The sequence below is a fragment of the Aulonocara stuartgranti genome (genome assembly GCF_965226115.1).
Source record: "Aulonocara stuartgranti genome assembly, chromosome: 22".
NCBI classification, from domain to species: domain Eukaryota; kingdom Metazoa; phylum Chordata; class Actinopteri; order Cichliformes; family Cichlidae; genus Aulonocara; species Aulonocara stuartgranti.
The window spans coordinates 2,597,329-2,622,180 of record NC_138957.1 but is presented as its reverse complement, the minus strand read 5'-3'; the positions used below and the strand labels follow the sequence as shown (position 1 = coordinate 2,622,180).

The 24,852-nt window shown below is 40.8% G+C and overlaps 1 protein-coding gene across 1 annotated transcript in view; it reads right to left on the bottom strand.

Annotated features, from left to right (window-relative positions):
* Positions 1–24,852, bottom strand: part of LOC309698623 (thrombospondin type-1 domain-containing protein 7A-like) — a 180,982-nt gene that overhangs the window by 76,129 nt on the left and 80,001 nt on the right. Inside the window, exons 5-7 of the mRNA XM_082521193.1 lie at positions 21,550–21,705; positions 18,515–18,718; positions 12,312–12,506 (exon numbers count right to left, since the gene is read on the bottom strand). Of these exons, the coding sequence (XP_082377319.1) occupies positions 12,312–12,506; positions 18,515–18,718; positions 21,550–21,705 (555 nt within the window). The remainder of the gene's footprint in view (positions 1–12,311; positions 12,507–18,514; positions 18,719–21,549; positions 21,706–24,852) is intronic.

Below are 24,852 nucleotides of genomic sequence, written 5' to 3'. Positions count from 1 at the left end.
TTCGATACTTTGGTTTGATATTTTTTAGATACAAAAAAAATGTTCATGCCTTTTTAATTTGTCATTTATTAAAATTATAAATATATATTTTAACTCAAAAGTACAGTTTTTAAAATAATGTTGCTGAAACAACAAAGTAATAAAAAAAGAAAGAAATATATCTGATTGAGGAATCACTCATCTTTGGAAAAGAGAGTTTATTACAGAGAAATGGCTCTTTCCAAAATAAAAGCTATACTATACGCTTCTTCTGGACTATATTCTCAGCAGCATATTAAACATGTTGTCATGGTCCTGGGCCGTGTTGGCCCAGTATTCTTAGTTCTTGTATTTTTGTATTCAGTTCCCTGTTTTCGGTTCTGTTTCCTGAGTTGCCCTGTTATGTTGTTCCCTGTGTGCTTTCCCTTTGTGACTCTCACCCCCTGTGTGCCCCTCATGAGCCCTTGTCCCCTTTCGTGTTTTATTCCATGTTTTCCCCAGCCTGTTATGTCTGTGTTCTCACCGTGCTCTCTCCTCCTGTCTGAACCTCTGTGTACTTCCTGTTTGACTCTGCCCGTCTCCCGTCAGTGTTATGTTCACCCCACCCTTTCTCGTTATGGTTATCTGTGTCAGCTGTGTTCCCCGTGTGTGCCCACTTTCCTCGTTAACCCTCTGTGTATTTCTGTCTGCGTCTCCCTCTGTTCGGCGTCGCGTTCTCCCTCATTGCTGTGTGGATTCCCTGTGTCTCCCTACGAGTGTTAGTTTATTGATTCCCAGTTTAGTTGAGTTCTGTATTTCCTATGTTCTGCCTGTCAGCAATAAAGCTGCTTTTGAGTTCATCCCCGTGTTTGTGAATCTTGCGATTGGGTCCTCCTCCCGCCTGCCACACAGCCGATCCATGACACATGTCAGGTCCCCATAAGGAGAATCCTGTGCTAACGGCTGTCTAAATGACTCGGATAAAGTTTGTAGCATGCTTGCTTGTTGTTTTTGTCTGCTTCCACTTGTCTTTGCACTAGAATGATGTCGGAGTAAATGTTCAGTCATATTCGTTGTGTTCCCACTAGTGCTGTCAGCGTTAATCTGAAATGACGTTAACGCCACAACACGGCAAATCTCCGTTAATGAGTTACCGCGGATCGCCCTGTGCGTGGGGCTGGATGGCGTCAACATGTTAACGAGCTAACTGCTCTAACGCACTAGTTCCCACCAATGTTATTGAGCATTGCGTGGCACATCCGACATACTGTTTTACTTTTGTCCATGACGCGCTTACCTTCAGGGTCATAATTCACATGAAGACCAAAATAGTTCCAAAGGCCAGATCTGAATGAGGGTGGGGGAGGTTCAATTTGCCATGTTGCAACGAGCTTAACGTCTGTCTCGCTAGCTTGCGCGGCACTCAGTGGATCTGCGCTCGACAGTGCAGCCTAGGCGGAGTAGTCGAACGCAGATCCACTGAGCGCTCAACACAGACAGCATCGTCAGAAGAAAAGTTGATAAAATAAATTAAAAATTTTGTATTGTTTGATACATATGCGTACCGAACCGAAAGCACTGTATCGAACGGTTCAATACCGATACAAGTATCATTGCACCCCTAATATATATGTAATTTATGACAGTGGCAATGTGCTGGAAAAGCTTGAACATGGCCCTTGAAAATGCTTAAAAAGGGCTTGAATTTGACCCTGAAAAAAGGTGTATGTAGGAGGGCCAGGAGATTCCTTACTAAATTCCTTGATCCATAAAAAAGGATTTCTGTTCTATTGTAGGACACTGTCTTAACTACAGAAATTGTGTGTCAGGGCATGTATGTTACATGTTAGTTGTGTAACACACACTTCACGATCTGTGCACCGTGATCCTGAACATGTCACTCAGACTAATGTAAAATTTTCTGTTTCTTTCTTTACTGAATAAACTCCAAGAGAGGCAAGTGAGACACAATCCAAAATGCTGTTTTTAGTTGTTAGCATTTTCAATGATGAAGGCACTTGAAAAGTAACACAAAATTAGCTTCCTGTCCGTGTGGGAGTGAGAAGGAGGACCCAATTGCAGACACTGAAGGAGATGTAACTTGGGTTAAATAAAAAGAGAGTCCTTCACAAGAGTACAAAAACAAGGCAAAGCAAACAGGAGCGAAAACTAGCAGAAAACCTAAACTGGGAAAACTAAACTATGATAACTGAGACAAAACTTTGGTAACTATGAAAACAGACATGAACATGATTCTGCCCAGGAACGTGTGAGAAACTGTGATGAAGAAAAATGAGAACAAGAAACATGAACACAACCTGAGTGGAATTATGAACTACATGGGACTTCACGTAACATAGTGGGAGGTAACACAGACAACCTGACCAAGACTGAATGAAACCACACAGACTAAATACACAGAAGGGTAATGAGGGAAGTGGAAACACCTGGGGAGACACAGCTGAGACAAATGAAGGTAATGATGCCACAGGGGAAGTAAAACAAAACACATTGAACATGGAGACATCCGGCTCTTCAAAATAAAATAGGAAACACTGAGAACCGTAGACATGACACGCAAGCATGACAAGAAACACATGACATATTAACACAAAAGGTAAGAAAAGACTTATAAATCAGGAATTATAGAAGAAACAAAAACCTAGAAAGAAACTCAACTAAATACTCACCAATAACATAAACACAAAAACTTAACATATTCCCAACATAATAAGAAATCAAAATACAAAATAAACTCAAAATGCTGAGTCACAGACCCAGCCCCTGACACTGCCTTTCTAAAAAAAACACAAAAACTTCTCAGAAGTAGGTAAAAGAAGGTTTTGTGAGGTCACAAGGAAGATTTCTTACACTTAACTGCCGTTTTAAACATAAAACATTGGAGCTGCGTAACAGCTAATTGAAAACATTTAACACGTCAACAGTTCAGCAAAAAACCAAAACATATTTTCAACGTTTTAACATAAAGCATAATGAAAATAAATTCAAATGATAAATAAAACGTACAGATGCAGCCAAAACAGCCTCCAACATAACTTATTTATTGCCCAGCATAATGCAGATTATTTCAAATATCATCCTCCAAAAGTCCTCGTGTGAAGGAAAACTGCCCTGTTCCCTGCAAAGGTGAGACTGGGTTAGGTGTGCTGCTTGGCGGCTCAGTTATGATGCTGTTGGGTGGAGATGTGCCCACCATGGTATGGTGGCAGGTCAGTACAGTAGGACCAATCTGCCATGACCGCTTTTCCGACGACAGTCCACCGCTTGCCCTATATTTCCCCCCTTTTTGCCTTCAGCTTGGTGGTGATGATGGCCTTTGGTTATGTCCTCCTTGCAATGAGGAAATTCTTGTGACATTTTTGCTCTAAAAAAAAGATTGTGGATTATATCGCCACCTGTTGCTTTGGCATGTTCTTGACAGCGTTTGACTTCATTTTTGGCGTTTACATGTGGACAGTTATTTTTTCACCCGTGTACCATAGACTTCCAAAGAGAAGGCTGGGATTTGCCATCCTTTGCATTCCCTGTTGGTGGGAGAAGGGCAGGCTGTGTCGTGCCTATAGGGGCCCTCCCTAGTAGTGGAAAATTCTTGTTTCTACTAGAATTGTCCAACATCTTTTGCTTTCGTAAGCCATTTCTTCAGTTGGAAGAAACTACGTAGATTAATTAAATCATTAATTAAATCAGAAGCCTTCCTAAACATGTGGCCCACAGTAGTGATGGGATTTCCGGCTCTTTTTAGAGAACCGGCTCTTTCGGCTCCGAACCAGCTCTTCAGGTTGTTTTGTTGCTTTAATTAATTTATTATTAACAATAATATAAAGGAGTTACTAATGTAAAAAAAAGAAGTTGTTTTATTTATATATGTTTATATATAAATTAGAGATGGACCAATCCGATATTACGTATCGGTCCGATACTGACCTAAATTACTGGATCGGATATCGGAGAAAAATAAAAAATGTAATCCGATCCATTAAATATCACGAAAGCACCTCACAAAACTTGCAACACGCCGTAACTCACCTCAGAACGTTAGCACGTCGGAGCAGTATGCATCACGTGATAGAGCGGCTGTGGCATGCGGGACCTGTCGGTGGTCTGGATAGCATGTGGAGCTTCGCTAGCAACCCGGCATTTCATCTCCGACAAAGTTATCCCGAGGGAAGTAAAGCAAGTGTGTAAGTCCATCTCTGAATGTTTGTAAAGCATTCCTGCGTTAAGCTTAACAAGCGACTGCCTCGCCTGCTGCTACTTCAATCATGAAACTGCTTAACGATCAGCTGATCGGCTTTTCTGTCGCGAGTCCGTGTCTCTTGTTTGCTTTTGGCCCACTTTGCACCAGAAAGAGGAAACCAGCGGCTGAACAACAGCAGCACGTTTAAGCTTGATCAGCTGTTGTTAGAATGTATTTAATATTACTTTCTACTCGTGGATCTTTTTCTACAGCTGACGCTGGTAACTGTGCAGGGGCGGATGTAGCAAAGTTTAGCCAGGGGGGCCGATAGGGCATTAACAGGGAAAAGGGGGCACAAAGACATACTTTTCTTTCTTATTCTCATTTCAAATGTCGAGCTTTTAATAAATAATTATCTGACACCCAAAGTTTTAATTTGATGTAAAATGAATAGAAGTCAATTACTGTATATAGTAACTATTAAGTCTAATATATATACCCTAGTAAGCTATAGTACTTTTTCCTTTGGGAAGGTACCATCTGTGCAGTCTGCAATTTTGTTGAAGAAAGATGTTGAATCTATTTAATATTTCTTGAAAAATAATTGATTTCTGTGCATTTTTTTTCACACTGCATCAAATTAAGGTTGATTACGTTGATTAAGCATCATGAGGTGGAGCGTGAGGGGTGGTTCCCTATTTTTTATTCATTTATTTTTGTTGTTGCTGGGAGTTGGAACCCTATTAGTTAGGTTGCTTAATATTTATGCTAAGTACTCTTTAAAATACCAGAATAGGGAGGATGGTGTAGGTTTAAGTTTATTAGATTGATCAGTATTGCTGAACTATGAAATATTTTTTTTTGCATACAGGTATAACAGAATAGCTTTAGTGTCGTTGTTGTTTTAAACTTGAGTATGAACTTATACAAAATGCAGCACGATATTTAAAAAACAGTTTTGTTGATTAAAAAACACTATATCGGATTCATATCGGTATCGGCAGATATCCAAATTTATGATATCGGTATCGGACATAAAAAAGTGGTATCGTGCCATCTCTAATATAAATATATGCGGTGGCCCCTAGAGACAAAGCATGTACAAACTCCAAAACACATTTCTAGCATGTACTGAACTTCCAAAACAGAGCTACCTAGATCACTTAAATGACACAATTGAAAGCATATGTGTATTGTTTGTGTATTTATACACAAGCACTCATATATATTCTTCTTCTTTAGCTCTCAGCGAAGGCGGTCGCACTTTTCTCCTCTCCTCCTCACCCTTATCTTCCCTGCTTAGCCTCTATGTCCTTGTCTTGTCTTGTGTGCATTACTTTCCCTGGAATAGCCTCCCACTGTCGTTCTCTAAAACCTAAAAGAGAATTATGGATTTGATCAACTGGTCTCTGAATGCTATTGACACCCTTTTCTCAACGAGAAATCTGGGCTCGGGAAAGTTTGAGTGCCCTGGAGGGACTTTCCCTGCCGGATACACGATGGACGGGTGGCAGAACTGGAGGATCATGTGCCTGGCGGGACTGTCGATCGAGGACGCTGAAGATATCTATCTATTCGGAACCATGATAACAGGGTTCATGCTGATCGGAGTTGGCTTAGCCCTGGTTTATCGGAGAAATAAGAGAGCGGAACCGGCTGTTCAAACCCCCCCAAGGCTGCCCGCTGGAATCGAAATGGAACGAGGCGCGACCTCTCACAACGAACGTAATATGGTCAACACCTTGGAGACGCTTGCAGCTGCTGTGAAGGCTCAAAACAACACCATTGAGCGTATGAGGGGAAACATCAGAGAGAGGCCTGCTCAAAATGAGACCTTTGAGCGACAGTTGGAAAACATCGTGGAACGGATCACTGCAGTTGTGAGGTCTCAGAATCAAAAGAACAATAACACCATGGAACAGAAGTTTGATACCATCATGGAGAGGCTCGCGACTCTCCAACGGGAGATCGAGTGTTAAAGAGCAGCCTGAAAAATTCTCCTGGGCTGCTCGCATGGAAATTAACAAAACCAACATAAACATTGCGGATCCCCATCACGGCGCCAGCTGCAGGCCCAAGGCTGGAGCCGAACAATCACTCCCTGATAATGACTGTGTTACGGCTATTCTTCCCATCCCATGCAAGGACACCTGGATTGGCTGGAGGACTGTTTACTTAGCCTGATAGGCCGAAGGACACTGTCTCAGCTAAACTATGGACACACACACTTACACTGATAAGCACTCACTCATCCCCCCTCCCTTTCCAACGCCTTCGATGCTTGTGCCCTACCGGGGAAGATAGCAGTCAACTGGACCAGCACAGATGCTGCAGGACTGGATGCGCTGTCTACACTGGCTCTCTCTTACCCTTTACCCGCCCCTGTTGCTTGTCTTGTGTTTCTATGGTGTATTGATAGTCATGTGCTTTTGTGCTGAGGTGTTTTTTCTGTTATCAAACTGTTCTCCCACTAGGAGCTCAGTCTGAGTGGAGTTTTTTTTCTCCTCCTCTTACCTCATGTAGTGTATTTTCGTTGTTTTTTCCTATCAGCCTACCTTTCTGACATGTCTGCCCAATGTGATGTTTGTGTAAAGTTGGTCAGAAGGTTCCTTTGTAAGTGCGCATGCGCCATTAGCGTGCTGCCTGCTGTAACCCTAATTTCCCTCGGGATGAATAAAGTATTCTGATTGTTATATTCAAATAATTTAAAAAAATGTTCATTTACCTGTTATTACCACACACCAAATCCGGTCGTTGGTACTTCCTGGCTTGTGTAGCCACTAGGTAACAAAGCTCAACACTGCGCCCAGCATCCTAGAGCACTTCTGTTGTATTTTGTACGTGTTTTGAGTTTTTATGTGCTTCTGAGTTTTTACGTGTTTTGGAGTTTTTACGTGTTTTGCAGTTTTTACGTGCTTTGGAGTTTGTACATGCTTTGTCTCTAGGGGCCACCGTAAATATACTTTTATTTATTCACTCCACATAAAATGTAATAAATAAATCATATAATACAAAAACCAACTATTCACGGTTCAACTTTTAACTATTTAAATTTTCAGCTTTTTCCTTTGAAACACATTTAAAGTGAAACAACACAAAACACTGCAAATCACAACACAATTAAATATAAATTAAAATATGAAAACAAAAAGAACATGCATATTCTCTGTCATATGGGCCTGCATGAATAAACTTTCTGAATCCTTTATCATCTGCAACTGAAAATAGTTGTGCATGATTACTATACCTTTCTAATGTGACGTTGTTGTCCCTGGCTCTCTTTCTCTGTCTCTCCCTTATGGGCAGAAATCTGTGCCATCAGAAACTGAATTTGAATAAGTTAAATTTGAATTTGAATCGCTCAGGTTGAATCTGAATTGTAACTTGAATAAATGATTTTGAAAACTGAATTTGAATTAGTCTAATTTGAAATTGAATTTATGGTTTGAAAATGATCATTACTAAATTGAAATTGAATTTTATATTTTGAAAATGAATTGATTTGCTTTGAAACTGCATTTTATCCTTTAAAAATTCAGCTCTCGAATAATTTCAGTTTCACTTCTCACCATTCAGTTTCAGTTCCAAAATCCAGTTTTTTGGAACTTACATCCGGTTCCGGTTCAAGCGCAGATTAATAGAACTACATTTTACTAGCAGACCGAAAGTGTTACCGACGGGAATCTACAGCGTCTTGAGCTGAATTAAGACTTCAGAAGTCATTCGTCATGTCGAATGACCAGCGGATAAACTCTCAGGTTGGTAATAAATGTATTACATGTATAAGAACAAGCGTCATGTTAACTAATGATAGCCGTACGGTAACTTTTATGCTTATTGTAGCTGCTAGCTAAAAACGCTAATTTAGCGTAGTTTGCCCTGAATTCAGCTTTGACAAACAAATATGATCGACTGTTTCTAGTAGAATTCCAAAGTTGTCATCTTGTACCCTCTCAGAGTACCCCCTCTGTATGCTTGCAGAGACCCCTACAGTAGGGAAACATGCAAAACGGTGCCCAAACCTTTGTATTTTAGCTTTATTTATGTCTTACACAGCATCCCAACTCTTTAGCTAACTTAATAACTTTAGCTAAAGTGAATAGTTAGTCTAATTCATTAGTGCAGCATTACTGGATCATCTCTGTTTGAAGTGATATAATATGATATATATATGATATAATATGATATACAACTACCACTGTGTTTAACTACCATAATAATTCTTAGGGTACTGAGTGCATGCTTAATTAGATTTTTTTTTTTTTAAAAAAACATACTGCTCCATTACTATGTTAGAACTGAAACTGAATGGTGAGAAGTGAAACTGAAATTATTCGAGAGCTGAATTTTTAAAGGATAAAATGCAGTTTCAAAGCAAATCAATTCATTTTCAAAATATAAAATTCAATTTCAATTTAGTGATGATCATTTTCAAACCATAAATTCAATTTCAAATTAGACTAATTCAAATTCAGTTTTCAAAATCATTTATTCAAGTTACAATTCAGATTCAATCTGAGCAATTCAAATTCAAATTTAACTTATTCAAATTCAGTTTCTGATGGCACATATTTCTGCCCATACTCCCTCCCCGCTCTGTTCCTGTGCAAATCTAACTACCGCCCCTCCCCCTTCTTCCCAGCGCAAAGCACAAGGCTGGCATGCAGAAAAAAAGTGTGAGGGAGAGGGTGAGAGAAGGGGGGAAAAAAACACAGCTAGCGATAAGGAGCTGTTTCGCGTCGTTCACGTCAAAGACCCGGCTCTAAGAGCCGTTTCGTTCGCGACCGACACATCACTAGTGTGTTAGCCCAACTATTAGCCTAAAAATCAGTATTATATGAATCATGAGATTAAAACACACTTAAGTTGCTCTCTCTTGGTTCATCATCCAAAATGGCCAAAGGCTGATGTCTGTTTATTCGTCCCTACTTATCGTTGGTGCAGTCTATTATTCATGTCAGACTTCTCTGTGGATTTCATTTTCTGCTAACATAGTAACTGCAACCTTTTGTTCATTGTACTCCTGTATTGTCAGACAAAGTGAGTGTTTAAAACACATAGCCTCAAGCTATTTCCCTGCAATCTCACACGCTTTATCACCTAAACAAAGCTAAACACAGGTCCAAAGTTTTGTAACCAAATAAAGGGTCTGGGGGAGTTACATTTGTTACAGTTCTAAACTGCACCCTCTGATGAAGATTAGTCTCAAGAAAAGTTGGATATTGTTGAAAAAAAAACAACAACTCTCCATTTAAAATCTCTAATGCTGTGATGATCAATGGTATTGCTATAGATGATAAGAAAGTGGGAGAAATTACAGATTTTCTTAAAAGGTTTCGCTCCACTAATAGGATCATATTAGTAGATGAGCAAACCTCTAAACTGCATAGACAGGCAGTTGATATAGTAGTACCCATTCCATCCTCCCTAAACTTAAAAACCTAGCTAAGGTAATTGGCAGGGATTATGTTCTCAAGGACATTATGGCCCAAATCAGTGAGTCATCCACAAATCTTTTGCCTTCCACAGCCAAGTTACTACCTGATTTAACTGAGACCCACCCCACTAAATCCCGTGTTAGAGTTGACTCCCAGAAAGTACCACTTAAATCACTTGGTGAAGTTCAGATCGCTCCAGCAATACACGTGATCTCAGTCCATCAGAGTGAAGCATGTAGTGGAGGAACACATTGTAAAAAGGAAATACGGTACACTGCAGATTCAATCTTCGCAGAGGCTGCATCTGCAGGCTGCAAAATCCCTAAACTGAATCCTGAACCATACTTTAACATCTGGTGCTCCAGTGCTGAACTGATCAGCACTGATGTGGTCCTTCCATATCAAGCATCAGAGGTTGAGGAGAATTCTTAAAAACCTTTTATCTCCAGCAGTTGATGTATTAAAACATTTAAGCTTCAGTAGCTTACTTGCTATATTTCCACTTACCCAAATCTGATTATGGAAGGAGCCATTCAGCAATGGCTCCATTGACACAGTAACTACTGTTTTATATTCTGGAGCTCCACATGAAAGTAAGGAGAAGAAAGACAGGCTGCAGAGCTAGAGTGAAGTCTTGGGAAAACCTTCCATATCATATGTCATTACGAGAAATCTAAGATCTCTGTCCGATAAGATGGAAGAGCTAACAACATTAACCAGTCCGCACAAGACATATTTCGCATCGTCACAGCAAAATCTCCAGTGTTAAATTAACACTGGAGAGTGTCTATATGGGTCCACACCTCTGAGTGTTAAATACAACACTGTTGAGTGTTAAATTAACACTTTTGACAGTGTTATATGTTTAAAAGTAACCTAGTCAGTTTTGAAGATTAACAATGGCTAACACTGAGCAGTGCTGATTTTCTAACACTGGAATATTTCTAACATTTTGAGTTATTTTCCAGTGTTAGAAAATCAGCACTGCTCAGTGTTAGCCATTTTTAACACTCAACAGTGTTGTATTTAACACTCAGAGGTGTGGACCAATATAGACACTCTCTAGTGTTAATTTAACACTGGAGATTTTGCTGTGTTGTGCTTCTCAGAGAAGTGGGTGAATTAATTCGTTCTGGACTCAAAAAGCAAAGGAGACTGGCAAAAGGAAGGAATTTCTACTGGAATGCCACCTCGGGTCAGATTTTCATCTTGGAAGATGCTGACTGGTTGACAGGTGGGCAGCAATAAGGAAAGTGAAGGAAGTGACAGTTGATACTTTCATTGTTTTTAACACTCTTTTTCACTTCAGGTCTTTGTAAGTTATAACGCTCTTATCTGCAGCTGGCGATGGGCCAACAGCAGCAGACGAAAGAGTGGCCCACAGACTCGCTGTACCAAATATTTTGAACACTGCCTCACTGTGGCAATACGGCTCTATGGAGGCAGGCAGGCCATCCCCAAGCTGCCAAAAACAGTGAATGTGCTAGACAAAGAGAAAGGAAGTGACACCTACAAGAGAAAATTGGAGGAGTGGCTTAAGGGAATAATGCAAGGACATTCTGGAGGGGTCTGAAAACAATCACCGGCCAAGACAAAGCCAGCAGAAGGTGCCCAGAATATGATGGAAGGTAGTGGGCTAACCAACAAAACTGAGTGTTTAAAACAATGGTTTTCATGCTGTATTTTTTCTCTCTTCTTCTGTTCCTGGTAAACTCCACAGTTGCTTCGTTCCCTATTCTGACCCACTTGTCAACCAGTCAGCATCTGGCCCATGCATATGTCATCCATATCCAGTGACATGCAGCTGAGATTTGGGATGATTAATGGTCAATGAAAAATTGTTATCCAAACGGAAGTACGTGCAAAGACACAAATTTAAAATACAGTCACTTTAACGAAACAAACTGCACCATAATCTGGTTTATAGTTTTCAAAAGATGTGTACGTCTATGACATTTGCGCAATATTTCATCACTGTATGTGTATATACACATAGTGTGTATGTGCTAATGATAATGATAATGATAATGCTAGGTAAGTGAGCACTTTATGTGTATACAGTCTGTACAAAGACGTGGTTTGCAAGTTTAACTTGGACTTGTTGCTGATGTTGTGGGCAGAATACGTAGTCTTGATAAACCCAAAACATGATGGATCTGAATACTTGAGAAATTTATGATCACAAAGCATATGTGCCATAAGACAACTTATTGTAGAAACAATGGTAAAAGCATATGTGAATAAATTTGCTGAATAACCCTTTACAACTTTACATCAATAATCCTTGATGTTGAAAATAAAAGCCTCCATCAAGATTTTCACTTGATGCGATATTTAGATTGACATTTAGATTATGTTTAAAGTTGATTTGGTTAAACGTTTTCAAATGTCGTTCAATTATGTTCAAATGTTAAATTTCACATTGCTTTCTCTTGTCCTTAATGGAAAATGAAAAACATGCTGTAAAAATAAGACTTATTATTAAGCATCCAATTTCAACCTACCCCTGTATTCTTAAAGGTGTAAATTGGACTTCTGTACTATTAAGTTAAACATTTGCATTGATTAAATATGCTGATGTCATTGCTGAAAGACCCAGCGTACACAGAGGAGCTCAGGTGAGAGGCACATATTCATTTTTAATAGAATTACCTTTACCTATACTGTAACTTCATGAGTGCTGCAATGCTGCTTTGCTCTCCTTATACAGTTCCTACCTTCTCCTGCATTATAGGCGAGGATGGAACGAGTTCTGGTCTGTTTGCCCTCTGTGTTCTTTCCAGAGCAGGTGTGGGAGCAGAGAGACCAGGAGCTCCAGGGGCTCAAGGCACAGTCCTTAGGGCAAGGCACCTCGCAGATAAATGGCATAGGAAGGATGGCATCCTGGCAGAGTTGTCGATCCACATGTTCACCTGGGTGAATACAAAGAGAATTAAGGTACTGTGCCAAATTTAAAATGTGTTATAAAGTTAAAAGATAATAATAACATTCATTAAATTAAACAGGGCTAAGAAAGCAACATCAAATTTCCTTCAAAAAGTCACTTTAAAATAAAGGCTGTGAGTGTGAAATGTTGCTTTTCTTGGTGGGACTGCCAAAATGACTAAAGGGAAAATTGCACTTTCTAATGTGGTAACTAATGTAACTAATGACCAACATTGTAAATTCTTTTGCATCACAGTTTTATTGCCTTAAATTAAAAAACTGAAATAAACAGCAACAATAGATAATTTCTGGCGCCACTCCGAGCTGGCAGCCAGTATTAGTAGCTCCGGCCTGACCGAGTCCTTTTTTCTCTTTCTTTGTTGTTTCGTGTTCTTGTTTTTATATTGTGGACTGTACTACTCCACATTCGACCTCCGAATTTTATGGACAATTGTGTTTTTTATCATATTTTTTACGGTATCTGTGTCCGGAGAGTGCGTGGAGGTGTTAGCCCTCGGGGTCTCCACTGTTCTGCCTACCGCCGAGCGAGCCAACATCCCCCGCGAGGTGAGGAGGAAGAGACGCGGCACTCGGGCGGGGATCAAGCATCGCAGTAAGGTTAGGAGGTACCGGCCAGTGATTCCATCGGGTATTATGGGGAAAGTGAGATCTCTCCCCAATAAAGTGGATGAACTGCCGGCTCTAACCCGACATCAGAGGAGCTACAGGGAGTGCAGCGTGATGTGCTTCACAGAGTCGTGACTAACCGCGCTAACTCCGGACTCACACGTAAACATTCCATCTGATCCGGGCCAACAGAACAACAGAGAGTGGTATGAAGAGAGGAGGGGGCCTGGCTGTGTTTGTGAACGATAGATGGTGTAACGCTGGGCATTTATCTATCAAAGAGATGCTAAGCTGACCTCCTATTTGGTCTCCCTAAAAGGTCCCTTCATAAACTCCAACTTCTTCAAAATTCTGCAGCTCAGGTCATAACTTGCACTCCGTTAAGAGCTCATATTACCCCAGTTCTTCAGCAGCTTCACTGGTTGCCCGTAGAAGCCAGGATAAATTTTAAAATCTTACTTGTGTATCCATAAATCTGCTCCTTCATATTTGTGTGACCTGCTCACTGTTTCCCGCCCTCTCAGATCATCATCTGCTATTCATCTTACTGTTCCATCCTCACGCCTTGTTGCTATGGGGAACAGAGCTTTCAGTCGCTCTGCTCCTCGGCTCTGGAACTCTCTTCCTCCAGCCATAAGAAATATTGACTCCCTTTCCATATTTAAGACACAGCTCAAAACACATCTGTTTAAACTGGCTTATTCGCTTTAATGCTGATTTTATCTGTTGTCAAGCTCTGTTTTGCCATTTTAACTTATTTTATATATTTTATGACTATTGCTCCTTTTATTAATTTTGTTCTTTGTAAGGTGACCAAATAAAATGTATTATTATGATTTATTATTATTAAGCTGCTAGCGGTTAGCATGAGATCGTACTATCTACCGCGAGAGTTTCCACACGTCATTATGATAGCTGTGCATGCCCCGCCCTCTGCTAACGCTGCAGCAGCCTGTGAGGTCCTGCACACTGTAACCAGCAGACTCCAAACACAGCACCCTTAGGCCCTTTTCCTGCTCTCTGGAGGCTTAAATCACATCTCCCTGTCGTCCACTCTCCCCACCTTCACCCAGTACGTCACCTGCCACACCAGAGACAATAAAACATTGGACTTATTGTATGCCAACACCAAGGAGGCATACAGCTCATCACCTCTCCCTCCCCTGGTTCATCTCCAGCCTGTGTATAATCAGGGGTGCACATAAGACCTGCAGGGACACCGGCCCTCGTGGACTGGGATTGGGGACCCCTGCCATAACAGAATAACACAACCAGATAAAGGACCGAGCAGACAAGGAATTTTACGAGCGGCAAATAGTTCATCACATAGCATGAGTGTTTCTGCGGAGGGACTCGCCTGACCATAAGTCCCCCAATGGAAAGTGTGGTGGTGGGGTACGCCATGTCTCCCAACTGCCTGGTGCACATCACCACTCCTCACCTATAATTAGAGTTGGTGGGTTTAGCACACAGGCAGCAAGCCACCCACTTGTCACAGCGATTGCTAGCTACCTGCCTGAGACTGTGCTGTCCTTAAAGTGGAAGTGTGGGCCTTGTCGATGCCCATCGTCATTGTTGCAGCACTGGCAGTCCTACACCCAAGCCTTGTCGCTGCAGCAGCTCGGCACAAATGCCTTGACACTGCAACAGCAGCAGTCACCACCCAGCACATCATCAGTCTTTCCACCTGGATCAGTCAACATCGGGACCGCACCCAATTCCTATGGCTAGGACAAGGGCTGCCTGGATAAGCCAACACTGGGCCCAAGCCAGAGAGTGATTCCCTATCCACTAGAGATTGAACATGAGCAGAGACTAAGCACACTACATCCATTCCAGTTTCAAGGCTGAGGGCGGTCAGGCCCCAGCCTCAGCCTCCAGAGTTAGCCAGTATTGGCTGTGCAGGACACGAAGGCCTTCTTCTTCTGCTTGTCCATCCACCCTTTAATTCTACAGTTTTGACTTTTAAATTTGTTTTGTTCTACAGCAACTTGCTCTGTTTATACTATCTCTTTCTCTATGTGTGTGTTTAAAAGATTGTAATGCTATGTTCTAAAGCTGTAAGACTCCAGAGAACCACAGAGGAGAGTCATGGCAAAAGTGGCGAACTTTCCCTGGAATTGCCGGCCGATCAAATTTAGCCCAAGAGAGTAGCGATGACTCATTCAAGAGGTCACAAAAGACCACAGAACAACATCCAAAGGACTGCAAGCCTCACTTGCCTCAGTTAAGGTCAGTGTTCATAACTCCACCATAAGAAAGAGACTGGGCATCAACAGCCTGCATGGCGAGTTCCAAGACGAAAAACACTGCTGAGTAAAAAGAACAAAAAGGCTCGTCTCAGTTTTGCTAGAAAAGATCTTGACAATCCCTAAGTCTTTTGGGAAAATACTCTTTGGACTGATGAGACAAAAGTCAAACTTTTTGAAAGGTTCGTGTCCCGTTACGTCTGGTGTAAAAGCAACACAGCATTTCAGAAACGGAGCATCATACCAACAGTAAAATATGGTGGTGATAATGTGATGGTCTGAGGCTGTTTCACTGCCTGGTACACTTTCTGTGGTAATGGAACCATAACTTCTACTGTCTATGGAAAGAGAATGTCCAGCCATGTGTTTGTGACTACAAGCTGAAGCACACTTGGGTTCTGATCCAAAACACACCTGCAAGTCCACCTCTGAATGGCTAAAGAAAAACAAAATGAAGACTCAGGAGTGACTTAGTCAAAGTCCTGACCTGAATCTGACTGAGATGCTCTGGGATGAGCGATTCATGCTCAACCCTCCAACATGGCTGAATTACACCAATTCTGCAAAGACGAGTGGGACAGAATTCATCCACAGCGCTGTAAAAGATTCATTGCCAGTTATTGCAAATCTTGACTGGAGTTGTTGCTGCTAAGGGTGGCCAAACCAGTTTTGGAGATAAAATATCTGTATTTCAGGTTCGGGACCATGCCTACAAACACACCCCTTCTGGTTCTTATCTGTAGGAGCTGCTATCAGTCCCCTCCGAGGCCTTCCCCAAACCAGAGCTCAATTCATGTTTAAGCCATTCACCTTTATCTACTAAAAACACTGTCAAACCTAAAACATACAGGACATGGGCCCAGGTAATGAAATTAGATTTAGGGGCAATCCCTTTTTCACACAGGGTCATGTCATCCCCTTAATAATAAACACCTTCTTTTAGAAACAGCATTTTGTATTTAACTAGTAACAAACAAAACCCGAAACCATAACTCACAGAACAACATGCAGGAAAAAACATAAGGAGGTGACATAGGGGATGAGGAGTGGAGAATGAAGCGCAGAGAGACACAGATATTCACCAAGTTACACAGACGGTGCAAGGACAAACAGAGGCAAACACACACTATAAATACACACCAGGTAATGAGGAAATGACACGCAGGGGTGGAGACAGCTGAAACTAATGGCATAACGAGACACAGACCTTCAAAGTAAAACAGGAAACTCACAAACTGTTTTGCACCACAAACTCCGGGACATGAACAGAGCACAGGGGAGAAGAACACAGGTAGGAACAATAAAACACTAAACACCAGAACCAAAACCCGAAGAACTAAGAAAACAAGAATTAACCCGAAACATAAGATGCCACCGATAATAAACACAAAACACTGGGTCTAACAACCCAGGACCATGACACAGTTCGACTACAACAACAATAGACCACAAACTCAGAATCCCAAGATTCTGCCTCCTCAGGCAAGAAGCTGACGAGCATAAAATGCAAAACTGCAAAACTACCAGACTGAGAAGCAGCTTAATTCCAGAAGCTGTGAGACTTCTCAATGCATAAATGGAGAAAAACTGATATTGCAGCACCTTAACCACTACTGACACTTACTGACACCATCACTTTATCACTGCTGGTCATCAAGGCCTTTTGCTGCTAAAGTAGTTATACCTACATTCTATATCCAAACTCCATACTGGTACTCAGGTTGTTGCACTCTATTTATCGTATTATTTTATTACTTGTTATTCTGTTTTCTTAACCCCCCCCCCCCCCAAACTATTTATTTATTACTTTTGAAAAAAAAATTCTGTTTCTTCGTTATTCTCTTTCTTTTTTCTTTTCGCTCCGGGACCGTGTGTACATAATTTTGTTCACCTCATGTAAACATGTGATGCAAATGACAAGAAAGCTCCTTGAATCATTGAATCCTTATGTCTGTGTAAGTGAGAGGAAAATCCCTGAGGCAAAGTAGCTATACACTCACACTAGAACTTGATGAAATTGGTCATAACAGCACAAACAATAGGGAAATCTACATTAAATACACTAAATACAGTGTTGGGCAAGGAGCATATTGAGATTAACCAGGATAGAGGACAAGAATCTCTGCATCAGTCAAAGTGAAAAGACTGACCTACATCACACTGACTACAACCTAAAAAAATGATTCATTTACATCATCGATGTAGTGTGTCTCATTGCCAAACAATTCTAAACCACTGAGACTTTTACTTTAAACATATGCATTTCTAAAATGATGCTATCTTTTGATTGTGAAAAACACACAGAGATGTGAATGGGACGGCAGACTACGATAAAATCATCGATGGACTACTTAGAAATAAATAATCATCCTAAAAGGTGTAAGAAACATCCCAGCACAGGTGCCACACAGCCTCCTAAAGTATGATGTACATAACACATTATCACCCACCCTTAGGCGAGCTTTCACAGCAGCTTTAAAGGCACGTGCATCATGATGAGTGGATGTCTATCAACAAATTTATAAGCCACTGTCCAATTTTCCATTATCAAGATAAAATTCACTCATGCTCACATCTTACTCCTTATTGTGCTTCTATCTGTGTGACATGCCTAGTGTGAAATGTCAGTGCCAACTGAAAGACAACTGTGTGATAAAGCCAGTGCGAGTGGGACCGCAGGTCACCTGTCATCCATACCTGCACAGAGGGCAACAGGAAAACTCAGTGACAGTGGAGAAATGCCCCTGACTTTCCACTGGCACTGTTTCTGTGGTGATGGCACATAGTGTGCCAAAATTACATAAAGTATTTTTAAAGTAGACAATTTTAAGCATAATTGTCACGTGACTCTGTGTGAATTACACCTTCTGTAAACATTATCTTCTGTCTACTCAGAGAGACCTGACTACAGAAAATCATCAGTGTTTTGAGTTTTCTACAGTATGAAGATAGTACCCTGGGGATGTTTTGCTAGCAGAGTGATAGATAATTTATGGAAAGTGTCAAAACACCACAGTAGCTTTTGCTTGGAACCAAAACTTAAAGGCAATCTCCAAGCACTTCAGAGACCAGCTACTCCTAAACCTCGGACTAGGATAAATATGTTCACATATACTCACCGTCACTATTGACACACTGGACCTGAGGGATCTGGATTCCTGGTCCACACTTCTCCTCATTATCTGGGATGCAGTCCTCCAGTTTAACCACCAGCCAGTCGTAGCAGCTCGGGTCTTCACATGGTATGGCCTCCACCAGGTGGGGGCAGTTTCCTGTCCCACCTGTTGGTTCATTGATGATTCTCCTCTTCCTCAATTTAAAGCCTTTGGGGGAACAACAGAAATCTAATGAGCTACATGATCTCAAACTAATAAACCATGGCTACCCCTGTGTGTAAGCTTGTGTACAACTGTAGCATATTTTTTCACCAGATGTTTTTTATTGAAATATTGCTTTTAACAGTCCATTGTTACATGTAGCACAAGTGACTGAGATCATGCTTTTGCTGGAGCAGCTCCAAAACTGTGGAACGGTCTCCCTTTAGAGATTTTTAGTTTTATTTTCGTTGTTTTTAGTTGATTCTATGCGGTTTTATCTTGTTTTTTTAAATATAGGGCTGTTTTAATTTTTATGTATTGTGTGTTTTATTTATTTATATTTGCTGTTTTCTGTTATTCTATTGTTTTTGACCTATTCTCTGTACGGCACTTTTGTCCTGTGCCTGGTATTTTAAAGTGTTTTATAAATAAAATTGGATGGATTAGGAGTTAAATTAACAAAGATTCAAAGAACTTTGCATGATGAATAATGCAATGCATATATCCATCACACCCGCTACTTCCACAAAGCCACCAGCATTGTGGAAAACCCCTCACACACAAGCTTCAATCTGCTGCCTTCTGGCAGGTACCAGGCGCTCACTGCCAGACCGCGAAACAGTTTCTTCGCCCAAGCCGCCAGACTCCTGAACACACTGGACTAACACACACACACACACCTTCATATATCAAGTTACTTTCTGCACAACCTACTGTCATTGTTGCGCTTTTCTATTGCATGTTTGTGTCTGCGCTGTCTTGTGCCTGTATTGTTCTGTTTCTTTTGCAATTTTTGCACACTTGCAGTTTATGTAGTCCTGCATTGATTGTCTGTTATATGTTGCACATGACTAATGCCTGAAGAGAAAAATTAATTTGGGAAATTTTTTGATCGGCAAGAGTTGAGGTGGGGATTAGGGTTGTATAAACGAAGATGAGGACTGAATGCTATACTCTCAGTCATCACTGACTTGCTATCTGCAGAGTGTATCATGGATGCAATAACTGAAAGGCAGGAGTGAAGGCTATGTGATAGGTTATGAATCTTTGTTTTGACATGAAGATTTTGGCTCTGTTTATTTTTAATTTTGCATTATTCATTGTGTCCTAAAACCATTTCACATTTTGAAAAGGCAACTGTCATCTACTAAATTCAGTCAGCTGTGGCTAATTAACATTAATTAAGATGATAGCACTGCAGTTTTATCCAGGTCACATGTCTTATTCTTGAACACTGCTGACTGCATAAATTGAGGACACATAGCTTGGGACTTGGTCAAGGATGTCATAGGCTGTCTATATAGTAAAACATGATGGCAACCTCCCTCTTGTGGAATTCAGAAAGTGAAATGTGACATAGAAAACAAGTGCTCAGTTTGCTGTTGAACACTTACTTTGATATAAATCTGACACTTTTTTTTACTGTTTTGACACTGTACTGTACCCCGGTAGATTTTACTGGGAAAAGATGTGTGTGCAGTGAAGACTTTCAGTTTTAAAAGGTTTAACAAAATTCCTTAGATGCACTTTTATACATAGTCCCATATTTTCAGACGTCCAACATTCAAAACTGACTGAAAAGCAGTTTCTTTATTCAGTCATTTAGTCAGTCACAAATGACCTGAAGTTCAATTCAAGTGTTGAACTATTTAGTGGCTGTTCACTGGAAATGTCAACATGAGGTCCAAAGAGATCTTGATGCAAGTCATTCATGAAAAATTGAAATAAACCTATGAGAGAGATAGAAAATACTTTAGGAGTGGCCAAGTCAGCAATTTGATGTATTCTTTATCCAGCTCAGTGACATTGGAAGGACACAGGAGACGAATAAAGTGGCTGATCACAAAATACTTTCCTTGGTTAAGAACACTCTTAATGAGGTCATTTTTCAAATCTACAATCAAGACACACCTTTCTGAATGAAATGCCTTCATGAAGGAAAATCATTGGCTTTACAGTAAAATTTCGCACCCCTGGTAAAACCCAACAACAGGAACACAAGATTAGATGTTAAGAGAAAACAGTTCTGAAAAAAATAGTTCTGAAAACAAACAAACCAAACAAAAATAAAAACATATGAAAACAAGATTAAATTGAATCACAAGAAGGAAGAGAAAAGCAAAGATAAGGAAAGGAACGCCTCATGATTCAAAAATTACCACATGGCATGGACATGTGAAACCAACTCACTAATGTTTATTGATGACTTGACTGCAAATTGAAGTTGCCAGATAATTTCTGAAGTGCACAGGTTATACTCAGGACGACAGCTGCAAAAAAGGTCTGACAAAGTATCTCAAGGGAGGGAATGGACTGACAGTGACACACGATAAAAGTAAATAAAGCCAGAAGGATCCATTTCAACAATTTCTAGTCATCCTTTTAATTTGATGTTCTTCATTAAGGCAGAGTCATGGTGGACACTGCTGTTCCAGGGATAACTAGAGATGAAGCAGTGACTGTGTCAACTCTACTGATGGACTAACATCCCCACGACAGCAGTCAGAGACCCATTCCAACTGTATGGCTTCTGTAATTGATTTTGACTTTATTGTCAACATCAAGTTTAACATTTGCAATACACAATCAAAAACACAGTAAAATACTACAGAATATGAAGGTAGAATGTTTTGTACATTGTAAATCTGGGTAAAAGTCAATGCACTGCAAATTTTGTTGGCTTATTTGTTTTATTGGGGCACAATAACAACCGTAGGGCAGATGAAGGGGTATGCAATTTTTAAAGGGAGATTTCAGGAAAGTAAACCCTACAGAACTCCTTTGATTAGTCACTTTATGACACAATATACTATTGTAACCCTAACAGTATCTCTTACCTTTCTTGGCTACCTGGTCTTGACAATTTTCATATGTGCAGGGTCCCCACGTGCGCCACGAAGATACCTCACAATCAACAGGACAGCTTATGTGGCAGAGTTGGGTGGTGTTTGGAGGAATACCCAGACAAAGCTTACTGTCCACTGGCCGCAGTGCTATAGAGACACAGACAAGCACAAAGACACAGTGTTAATCTATGCCAAAAGGCTTTAAGACATAGTTTAAAAACAAACTAGCTCATTAAAATGGTAAATGGACTTATATAGTTCTTATATAAGGCTTTTCTACTCTACCTGAGCACTCAAAGCCTTGTAAAGTGATTAGAAAGTACTCAGCTATCTGTTCAGTAAGTGGTGCTGAGGGTGATAATCCATGTATTTTTGCATATACCCACAGTCATGTGACTTCTACAACACATGACAGACGGCATAGTGAGTCCTGATTGTCAGTTGACCTCTGCTCCATCAGCTGCAGATGGCTGTCTGCAAGGTCGTCAGGCTGATGAGTCATCATAGTTGTGTCACAGCAGAACTCATGCACATACAAATTGCTTAGCCAAAGGTGTGTCCTTTAATAGCGTTGCTCGGTAGGCAGTAGACGACATGCCCTTGAGTGCTAATGTGGCAAAAGCTGGTGGATGAGCAATCCAGTCACTTTATCATGGACTACTGGTGGTTCTATTGTTAATATTTTGGGAATAGCGGGTAAGATAGAAAGCAGTCATTTTCTTTCTCATAGTGTTACAACCACCACTGCCCTGTGATGCTCTGGGTGAGTGAAACAGAGCTGGGCCCCAGAGCAAGAGTTTGTCCGTTTGAGTCACTCCTGTCACATCTAATTTTCTTTCTTGCTAGAAAGTTCAAAAAGTACTTCAAGCTGAGATCTAGGCTGGCTTAAGTTATTGATGTGATTTATAGACTGCCATTCAACAGTTATTCAACATCAACAAAAAGATTTTTTAAGTTTGCAATCTGCAGCTGTTTGGAAATAGGTCAAGGCGAACCTCCTCATCTTGTGTAAATCTACAATTTTCCCTCTTGGATCTTTTTGTTCTCATTCCAAGATATTCCATCTTTGCCTCTCTTTGTCTCCAAACTGCTCAGTTTGAACTTTACCTCTGATATACTCATTTCTAATCGTATTCCTCCTGATTACACCTGTTTTACAGGAGGAGATCACTGACATGGGTTTTCATCATCAGGCTGTCCAACCTCTCCCTGACTCGTGCCACTGTTCCTACTTGTCTGAGGGCCTGCACCATCATTCCCATCCCCCAAATACTGGAATAGACAGTCTCAGTGACTACAGACCTATAGCTCTCATGTCTGTAGTCATGAAGTGTTTCTCAGCACACCAGAGACTGCCTGCCTCCCTCCTCGTTCAACCCCCACCAGTTTGCTGAACAAGCAAATCAGTCCACAGAGGATGCCATTACTATCACCCTTCACAGAGCACTGAGCCATCTTGAGATGAGGATGCTCTCCGTGGACTACAGCTTAGCGTTCAGCAACACAATCCCAAACATCCTCATCACCAAACTGGGCCTCCTTCAAATCCCCCCTTCCACCTGCTCCTGGATCAGGCCACTCACAGAAGGACTCTACTTAGACCTAGTCCAATGCAAGGTTGTTATCGTTAACAAAAACTAACCAAATAACAAACACTAGAAGTAAAAAAGCATTTTTGTTGGATGGATGATGGATGTAGAAAAAAAAAAAGAGACTTTGTAAAAAAAAAAAAAAAAAAGGAAAACTAACTAAAACTAGAATGAGCTTTCACAAAACTAACCAAAATTAACTGAATTTATATAGAAAATGTGTTTAGTTTTCGATGATGTGTGTGTCTGTCATACATTTGTCCAGACACGTGCAGAGGGTGGGGGTGGAAGGGGCTTGAACACCGACCCCTTTCCCGATGGTGCCCCAGTTTTCTTTTTACTTATTTGAACCATTGCATTAATCAGCAGCATTTGAGTTGCATATTGACTTGTTGGGGTGGCTGTAGCTCAGGTGGTAGAGCGGGTCATCTACTGATCGGAAGGCTGGTGGTTCAATTCCTGGCTTCCTCCAGTCTGCATGCCAAATATCCTTGAGCAAGATACTAACCCCAAATTGCTCTCTGATGTATCCATCGGAGTATGAGTGTGTGTGAATGTTACCTAGAAAGCACCTAGAAAAATGTGCGAATGGGTGAATGCACAAGTTGTGTAAGGCGCTTTGAGTGCTCAGAAGAGTAGAAAAGCGCTGTATAAGAACCAGTCCAGTCCACTTGTCTGATGCATACGAATATGTAGAAGAAATCTACCTACACTCATTTATTGGCTGATATCGTAATTGTGTCTACTAAATTCATCTTAATTACAAAGTTACTCTGCCATATATCTTTTATAGTTACCTGATATCAATGGATGTTCATCTGCCCTACATTAATATTTTTTTTAGAAAGAGGTTCATAGGTGTGAATGTGGGTTGTCTGTGTTGGCCCTGCTACAGATCGGCGACCTGCCTCTCGCCCTATTAGCTGGGATAGGCTCCTGGGATAGACGTCTTCCTGATGTATGTATTCCACTTGTTGTACATACTACTCTTCTCTGAAATTTATTCTTGCTGTTCAGCTATTTATATTTGTATTCCATCCACAGTTTGTGAGGTGAATCCACAATTTTGCTGTACGTGTGCAATAACATGGCTATTCTATTCTATTCTATTCTATTCTATTCTATTTTTTCCTTCTTTTTTTTTTGGCAATACTGACACAGGCAATACATGGACTCTACAAAGGTTGCACAGGAAGTTCAGCCCCTCCATGTCTGCCAGCACAGTCTCAAGAGCATGGAGGAGATTCTCTGTGCAAGGAAGAACAGGATGGGCAATCTCAGAGCTCCACCAGTGGAGTCAGTTCTAGATTCCTCCTGGTGCATGACAATACCTCAAATGCCTCTATGCAGGCAGTTCCTGGAGGATAAGGAATTAATACCATTGACAGGCCACCATGCTCTTCTGACCTAAACCCTTCTGGGATATTATCTTTTGGTCCACCCCAACACTGCTAGGTTGCACCTTAGATTGTCCAGCAGCTCAGTGATGCCCCGCTCTAGACTTGGAAGGAGACCTCCCAGTATCAATGACACTGAAAATAGCTGTACATAATGTAATTTCTGTGAGACCGTTATGAGTATTGTTTTTTCTAACAGTTAAAATTCTATTTGTGAAGAAACTGATGAAGTCGTTACCAGTGAAGGTTAAAAGCACAACAGAGCTCTGACTCTTTGTGACTCATTCTTCTTTGTGCTGTGCTTCCCA